The following is a 9260-nucleotide window of genomic DNA, read 5'->3' as shown; positions in this document are numbered from 1 at the left end:
TTATGACCATTTTCACACTACCATTGCAGTCTTCCCATGGTTACATGATTTAAATTTGGATGCTTGGCAGCTGGCATGTATTTATGACGGTTGCATGTCTCAGGGTCATGTGATCGACTCTTGTGATCTTCTGACAAGCAGAATCAATGGGGAAAGCCACTTAATAACTGTGCTACTAACTTAACAACTGCAGTGATTCACGTAACAACTGTGGCAAGGAAGGTCGTAGAATGGGGCAAAAGTCACTTAACTGTCTTGCTTAGCAACAGAAATTTTGAGTTCAGTTGTGGTTGTAAGTTGAGGATTACCTGTACAGGTAACAGATACCAAAGTTCAGATTCAAATATTTTGTCTTGGAGGCAGTGAGGAAGGGGTGATCTTTAATCTTATTATTCTACTGCTGAAAGTTATATTAGAGAATGAACAACCTAAGAAAACCTGATGTCAAAATGTCATCTGCTTCTTCAAACTCTGGTTGGTCATAGAACTGAATGGAACCTCCTCTTTCTCCTCCCATGCAAGCATTTTTTGCTGAATGCGAGAAGACGGTTAGTCTGATTAGTCAAAGGAGAGATTTTCAAACCATGGATTCTTCTAAAACGCAGAGAAGAAAAGTAGCTATAATTGGGGGAGGATTGGTAAGATCTTTTAAAATATTATAAAAATCTAAAAAAATATGATCACAGAATTCCAAACCACATTTTAATCATCGCTAGGTATTGAATAGTGGCTATTTTGTTAATTTGAATGAATAGGAACCCTAACAAGGTTTGTCTATTTGACAGAAAATGTTTCAACCTTTGAGCTTTAGTGTGAAATATAAAAATCTGTTTAAGCGGAAAACAGTTGCACATTCTGTGATGAGAAAGGATTGCTTTCATATCTTCTTACCTATGTATACCCACAAGTATGCCATAATTTGTTTTCACTTTATCATATGGGTTTCTCAATAGCTTTTTAAATGCATTGGTAGGAATGGTGCTGTTTGTTTTCAGCAGTTCTCCCCAGTAAATTGTAGCTACTGAACTTATGTTGGTATTTTGGAGCACCGTTTTAATTTTTAATTAGCACCAGTCTATGTCTGCTGAGTATGGGATAGTGTGAATTTGTGTGTGTGTGTGAGAGAGAGAGAGAGAGAGGGAGAGAGAGAGAGAGAGAGAATGTATGTGTGTGGGAGAGAGCCCCCCCTCCCCCACTAATGCCACTTATTTTTATAAAAAATGAATTGTGAAGAAATTTAATTTGATTCTGTGTAGGATTTAGCTTCTTGAAACTTTCTGAGAAATTTGTTATTAAGGACAAGTGACTACAGTAACAGTTGCCTGTTTTGTTATTAAAAGATATAAAGCCTCCCCTGTGTCTAAAGAAATCAGGATAAAGTAATATGGAAATTAGAATATGGTCCATAAACAACAAGGACACTTGTGTTTTCCTTAAAAGTTTCTAACTATGATACTGTGATATGAATTGCAGCAACTCAGTAGAACCAGTTTCTCCTAATTGGGAAATTTCTGTGCATGAAAAAATACCTGTTAAAATTTGGTAAAATTTGTGGTTTTGAACAAATTAAAAAAAGAAAGGAATTCTAGAGACAAACATGCTTTAAATTCAGAATTGAGAGTGCTTGTGTGTTAAATAAATAAACGTAAAATAAAACATGATATAAAAATGAAAATATTATAACAGGGCAAAAACATATTTTCCAACTTGCTTTTGACTGTTACAAGAAGCAATAATTTCCTTATTATCTGCATTTCTTTTTATAAAAGGAACTTCTTTATGTGGTTAGAAACAAGTGGTATGTTCAAAATCCTCACATTTCTAGCAGAGGAAACTCCTTCAACATTTACATTTTGTCAACATCTTATCATTTGGGGGGATTTGGTTGACTTGATTCTCCCCTACAAAAAAGGCTTCCGATACAATATGCATTTTGAAATCATGTAGCATTCTCCCAAATCCTTTTCTGCATATTTTTGTTTTTGACTCAAAAAACACTGCAATACTTCTGTTGCAGGTGGGTTCTCTAAATGCTTCTTTCTTTGCAAGAAGGGGATTCCAAGTAGAAATGTATGAAGCAAGATCAGGTATGATCTGTTACTTGATAGTATATGAACATTTTAGATGATAATCCTGCTTGTATAGATGCATGAAAGTCTCGCTGGAATTCTGTTTTTGAAATTTCTCATTCTTTCAGGAGTGGAGATTTTATAGTATTAAATCACCAGGAAACTTCGATAATTAAAGATTATTTACAATAATACTTCAAGTAATAGTTTAGATTTTTAGATCAAATACAGTGTCTCTGTTATCCTTATATTTGCAAATTGGAGCAATAGGACCAGGGGTGCGATTCTTACCATTTTGGACCTATTCTGGTGAACCCCTAGCTCTGATTATCAGCTGGCAGCGAACCAGTTCGCTGCGATGATCATGTCAGCCCGCCCAGCCCTGCGCTGTACATACCTCTATCCTCTCAGTTGATTCACGTGGCAGAGCAGATTGCCACTCCTCAGCTGTGTTACTCCCCAGCAGTAACATAGCAGGTAAGATTTTTTTTTTCTTCTGAAAGACGCACAAAGCATGCAATCACCGAACCAGTTCTTACATTGGCAGCATCCCACCACTGAATAGGACCTGCTTCTAAGCTTCACATCAGTAAATTTATACCAAAATTTATGGATCAAAATTGCACAATTGGTAGAAAATTTGTAGAATCTTTCTTTTACACCCACATGTGATTTTAAAAACAGAAGAAAAATCTGTATGTTCAGTTATGTTGCCTGTGAATATAGTATTCAGGATGGAGAAGATATTTTCCTTTGTCAGGCACAAGAAGGAGGTCAGCAAATCCTATGGAATCAATAGTAGAAGATAGCAACACCACCTCCTCGACGATTTTCACGATCTGATCGGTAAACATGATAGTCTCTTACTGTGGTAATGGAGTCGGGGAGAGATGCATTGAGCCATGTTTCACAGACAAATATAATGTCGAAGTGTGTGTGTTTGCGGGGGAGGGGCAGATTGAATCTCCTTGTTTGAAAAGCAATCCATTATCCATCAACACCCAAAAAGGGAGGGCAAGAGAGTCAGAATGATGTAAATAACATTGGACTGAAACCCCTCACCTCCCCATTGTGTAAAGCCATTCCCTCAGGGGCAGAAAATTGCTCTGAGGTCTGTATAGATTCTCAGTCATCCAGGTCATGGTTTGTCCCAAAAGTGCTTTTTCAGGAGGCAATTGGATTTTCTTGTTTTTTCTCTGAAGACGTTTAGCTTCTCATCCAAGAAGCTTCTTCAGCTCTGACTGGATGGTGGGGAATGGAAGGATTTATATTCCTTGCAGACAGCTGATTATTTGCATCCTTTTTCAGTTTAACATTTTTGTTGAGTTATAAAGTATTGTAAAATACAAAAGTAAATAGGAAAGCAGTGGGGGGAGCAAGGGGGAGAGAAGTGAGGAAAGATAAGAAAGAAAAAGAAGCATTGACTTCTGACTCTCTCTGTTACAGTAAAATAAGGCATTAACATCAAATCACAACTTTTTGCTTTTCCATAATAGTATGAACAAGTCATCACTATAAAGATCTATCAGTCCGTAAAACCCAGAGTTTCATTCTTTTCCACACCAAGCACAAAGTTCAGAAGCAGACTCTATGTGGACACAAAAGTACTTATGTTCTTTTTTTAAATCAAAGTAGTCAATTTTCCATTTCCGCCAATTCCATCAACTTCTGCAACCATTCGTCCATGGTAGGAATTGAAGCGTCCTTCCATTTTTGCGCATTTTTGTTGCTGTTACATATATAGTAACAAAGTTCCAATTTTTTTCTCCAATTCTTTTTACATTAGGCCAAAAGGAAAAATTCTAGTTTCATTTTTATCTCCATTTTTAAAATTTTCTGTATTAAAATATGAATCATACTCCAATTATTTTTTTTGCTTTATCACATGTCCACCATAGATGATAAAAAGTCCCTTCTTTATTTTTACACTTCCAACATTCATCTGACATACCTTTATACATCTTAGATAACTAATCTGGTGTTAAATACCAATGATATATCATCTTATAGAAATTTTCTTTTAGATTATGATTTAATGTTAATTTTAAAACCTTCATCCACATATTTTCCCATTGTTCAAGCATCACATTATATCCAAAGTTCCTTGCCCACTGAATCATACAGTGTTTTACATGTTCATTTTCCAAATTCAATTTCAATAACATTTTATAGATCATAGCAATAATATGTTCATTGTTACCACATGATGAAATTTCCAATTCATTTTTAACAAAGTCAAATCCATAACATTTTTTTATCCAGTTTAAATGTTTCTTTCAGTTGATGATAAGTATGGTATATGATGATATGGCAAACATAACCATCTGACTCAAGTTCTTCCCTCAGCTTTAATATTGAGTCACCAGAGTTGAGAGGTAAAACTTTACATCAGCCAGTCTGTCTTTGCCATCATTTATTTTCTTTAAAAAAAATCCTGCGGTAACACCCAAAGGGGCAGCTTCGTAGAGAGCCTTGTTTTATATTTATTCCAAACTCTTAGTATGGCACGTTAACAAAATGGTTTTAAAAATCAACATTAACTTTACTTTTATTATACCATAAATAGCTGTGCCATCCAAACCTTAATTCATGGCCCTCTAATTGGAGTAACCTCTTATTCTGGAGGCTCACACATTCTTTTGCCCAGGTCAAACAGCATGCATCAAAATACAACTTCATATCTGCTACATCCCTCTTTCCTTGGCATCTTGCAATATTTTATATCTAATTCTTGGTTTTTTTCCTCTTGCCATATGAACCTAGAAATATCCTTCTGCCATTGTTTAAATGGATTGTCAATTGTGACTATTGGTAATGTCTGAAATAAAAAAAGCATCTTTGGTAAGGTATTCATCTTGATTACAGAGATTCTATCCAATAGTAATAAATGCAATTGATCCCATCTTTGTAAGTCCTGTTTAATATCCCTCCAAAGAGGGACATAATTATTTTGAAACAGTTTTATGTTTGTATTTGTCAACATAACCCCAAAGTATTTCACTGTTGTAATGACGAGGCAGTCGAGTTGTTTGATCATGAACAACTGAATCATGATGATCTTTATTGGAGTCTAGTCTTGCATTTATACACATTTTTAGTTATCCTCCATCATTGGTTAACTTTGGTTACTGCTTAACTTTCGTTACTGTTTAGCACAGTAATCCATACAATTAATTATCTCTAGTTAAAGTCTAACATATGTTTACTTCCTCTCTCTAATCCTCCTTTAACTTAGTGACTTTGTTTGCCTGAGTTGTATTTGCTTGGAAACATTCTTTATCTGAGGTTTGCCATCCGAGATTGGAACATTCCTGCAATTACAACTCTACATTTCACCTTTTCCTCATCCCTAAAACCAGACTTTTTATTCAATATATGACTATCCTGAGAAAGCATATTCTTAGTCAGCATTGTTGTTTTCTGTTTATTTATTTTGAAAACTGCCAAAGCCCCAAACTTATTCAGTTTCCTCATCAAATAGTCTATATCATCTTTTGAGGCCTGTAAAAATATAACCAGATCATCAGCGAAGGCATCCTTTTTTAGGGTTGTTGAAGCACTTGCAGGTTTATCTGTGTCCTCAGTGTCACCTAATAGTGCTCCTGGTTCCTGTAATCTGCAATTTTTCTGGAAACCCGTTCATACTCCCACACCATTCAAAGGGTGTTCATCCCAAAACATCCAAGTGTACCAATGACCCTCAAAAAGGATGCAAATGACAAGCTGTCTGCAAGGAATATAAATCCTCCTATTCCCCACTATCCTGTAAGAGCTGAAGAAGCTTCTTGGATGAGAAGTGAAATGTCTTCAAAGAAAAAACAAGAAACTCCAGTTTCTCCTGAAAAAGCATCTTTGGCACTGCTGTGAGGTTGATTTCATTATACATGTTTTCAGTTATATAAAGAGTGACAACCCCCCCCACAAATATACTCTTCATGAGGGACAACAGAGACTTACCCTGAGATAAAATGGACAGCCAAGAAATTTTAGAAATAAATAAATTCTAAACAAACATGCCATTCATACTCTTATGCAATCCTTAATGGGAAAAAATGTATAGTTCTCTCCTGGCACAAGTCAATATTTGGAAAGTAAGCTATAAGGAATGATGAATATTATATGGAATAAGGAATTCTGAACATTATATGAGATATAATATCTCAAGGCACACAATAAATGTCTTCATATCTTTTCAGATATCCGTAGTTCGAGTGTAACTCGTGGCAGGAGCATTAATTTGGCCTTGTCTCACAGGGGGCGGGAAGCTCTCAAGGCAGTTGGAATGGAAGATCAGGTAACCTTAAAGAGAAAGAGTTAACATTCTCTGTGGCAGGTGGATTACAGGAGGACTATTTGTTTATTTATTAATAACATTTCTAGGGCAGAATATTAAGAATTCTATCCACTATAACGTAAACATTTACAAACAATACATGCATACATACATACATACATTAAGCCCAGTCATTTTTTGTAATGGCCCTATCACTGTATCTGTCAGGACTCCAACCCCCATTCAAATCATAAGTCTCTAGCCGCATCTCAGAGAAAAAAAAATACTCCTTTGATCTTTTTAGCTGTCAGTGTCTCATGATAAAAAAAAGAAGGTTGGTGTCATTTTCCAGAAGCTGCAATGCTCACCAGGTAGAGTATAGAGCTATAGGGATAGTGTGGGTGCAGCATACACAGGTAGCCTAAAACTACTTTTACAGTTTTTAGATTGGCTATCATAATAGAATCTTGCAAGTCACATTTTGCAAGTAAATATTTCAGTAAATTGGGGAATTTTTGTCTAAGACACTTCCAAATGTTATAAGGACATTCTGGACTTAAAAGGTAGTTTACCACTTGTTGCCTTGGCAACAGAGCTTGCATATCTCCATCAAAGCCATCTTCCTTACTCTCTACAGAACAATAAATCATTGACTTTTCAGGGTTGGTCTTGCTTGCTGAAAGACCACAATCCTTTATGAGTTTACATTACTCCTTGGCTGCCAGTAATTCTTAGTGGAATATGTTATGGATATGTTCAGATAATGATGTGTGATGAATCAGTAAAGATCCATGATCAGGAGACCAAACAAAGTCTTCCAGAACTTTCCAGTGAAATAGACCACATAATGCAAGATTTCAATCTGAATAGAGCTGGAAGGGACCTTGAAGGTCTTTTAGTCCAGCCTCCTGCTCAAGCAGGGGACCCTATACCATTTCAGACAGGTGACTGTCTTATACAACCAAGGATTGTATTAGCTTTTTTGGCTGGTGCCACACATTGCTGACTCATGTTTAAGTGATCGTCCACTAGGACTCCAAGGTCCTTCTTACAGTTACTGTTTTTGAGCCAGGTTTTGCCTAATCTGTTCTTGTACCTTTGGTTTTTTCCTGCCTAGCTGCCCACGCTAAGTTTCATTTTGTTGCAGAGAGCCCATGGTTCAAGTCTGCCAAGATCTTTTTGGATCCTGAGCTTGTCTTCTGGGGTGTTGGCTATTCCTGCCATCTTAGTGTAATCTGCAAATTTTATGAGTTCTCCTTCTATTCCCTCATTTAAGTCATTTATGAAGATATTGAAAAGTACTGGGACTAAGATGGGACTTTGTGGTACTCCACTGCTTACTTCCCTCCATGTAGATGTAGTACTATTAAGGACTACTTAAGTACAGTTGAGTACAGTTTGTGAGCCAGTTACAAATCCATCTGGTGGTGGTGCTATCTATCCCACTTTTTTCTAGCTTACCAAGAAGTAGGTTGAGGTCTACTTTGTCAAATGAAGTCTAAATATACTAGGTACACAGAATTTTGCTAGTCTACTAATTTAGTCATTTTGTCAAAGAATGAAATAAGATTGGTTTGGCATGATATGTTTTTAACAAATCCTACTAATTATAATTTTGATTTTTTAGATGATCACAAATCTGTTCTTTTTCCCCCCAGTATCTTCCTAATTATTGATATAAGGCTGATTGGTCTGTAGTTTCCTGGGTCTGTTCCCCCCTCCTTTTTTTTTCTGAAGATGGGAATCTGTTCGATCTCCCATTTGCTGCAGAATTTGTTTCCCCGTTGATATCAGGGTAATTAAAATCTCCCATTACTACTGTGGTATGTTTCCTATATACATTTGTTAATTTATTAGCAAAAAGTTCATCTATTTCTTCTGCTTGGCCTGTAATATATGCCTATAATAATGTCATTTTTTTCTTTTTTTATATTGAATTCTAGGAGGAATTCTAGGAGGTATATGAATTCTAGGAGGTATATGAATTCTAGGAGGTTTTCATCCTTGGTTTTGTGTATTTCTGTAGAGATGTAGTGATCTTTTATATATAATGCAACTCCGCCTCCTCTTTTGTTACGTTTGTTTCTTTTGAATAGTTTGTATCTTTCCATCAGTACATTCTACTCCTGAGTTTCATCCCACCAGGTTTCATTAATGGCAACTATATCATATCTGCCTTCATGTACTAAAACTTCATGTTCACCCTGTTTGTCTTTCATGGGTCTTGGGTATGTTTCTTATATCTCCTACTTTGTAACTGGGATTTCCATCCTATCCATCACTCTCTACTTCATTTTGTTTTTCTTTTTTTATTTCTTGTTTCTCTTTACTCTCTTCCTCCTTATGAGATTGGTTATCTAGTGTTTTTTGCTTGGAATTAGGTTCTGAAGGTCATGAAGATAAAATTGAGGTCCCCCTCAATTTTAATTTAAAGCTCTTTTGATAAGATGAGACCGTTGCTCTCCAAATATATTGTTTCCAATTCTTGTGAGGTGATTCCTTGCCAATACAAGTAGGCAAGCTATACATCTGGAAAACATGATAGAGAAACAGATTGTAGTTGGGATCCTTGAAAGGGATGAAGTGCCCTGTTTTAGAAAAATGCTCCATCACCATCAGTATGATGGCAAATCCTTGGGAATGTGGGAAGTTGGTAATAAAGTCTATGAAAGAGGTCTTCCGGGGTTCTAAGGACACTGATAGTTTGAAAGAGGCCAATAGTTTTGAACAAGATATAGTTAGCCTGATGACAGAGGAAAACTGGTAGCCCGATGACAGACTGGACAAAGTGAAGGCATATTTGATAGCAAGCAATTCTTTCTCTCAGATGATATAGTTAACTTCAGCCAGGATCAGCTTCTTTGAATGAAAGCTATAGGGCAATTTTGTAGTCTTTTAAAGAAAGAGCTGAGGCAGAG

At 36.2% G+C, this 9260-nt stretch overlaps 1 protein-coding gene across 2 annotated transcripts in view; it reads left to right on the top strand.

Annotated features, from left to right (window-relative positions):
* Window positions 1–556: 556 nt before the first annotated feature.
* The window catches only part of KMO (kynurenine 3-monooxygenase), a 27074-nt gene continuing 18370 nt past the window's right edge, over window positions 557–9260 (top strand). The window contains exons 1-3 of one of the 2 annotated variants that reach the window (XM_026679057.2): window positions 557–638; window positions 2018–2087; window positions 6266–6363. In XM_026679057.2, coding sequence (XP_026534842.1) covers window positions 585–638; window positions 2018–2087; window positions 6266–6363 — 222 coding nt within the window. In that variant the 5' untranslated portion in view covers window positions 557–584. The remainder of the gene's footprint in view (window positions 639–2017; window positions 2088–6265; window positions 6364–9260) is intronic. The other variant, XM_087949243.1, reaches the window with a different exon arrangement.

This window comes from Notechis scutatus, chromosome 1 (genome assembly GCF_049901735.1).
Source record: "Notechis scutatus isolate UNSWTSFEM ecotype Mainland chromosome 1, rNotScu1.2, whole genome shotgun sequence".
NCBI lineage: Eukaryota > Metazoa > Chordata > Lepidosauria > Squamata > Elapidae > Notechis > Notechis scutatus.
Note: the sequence above shows the minus strand (reverse complement) of the source record. Positions and strands in the feature narration are given on the sequence as shown.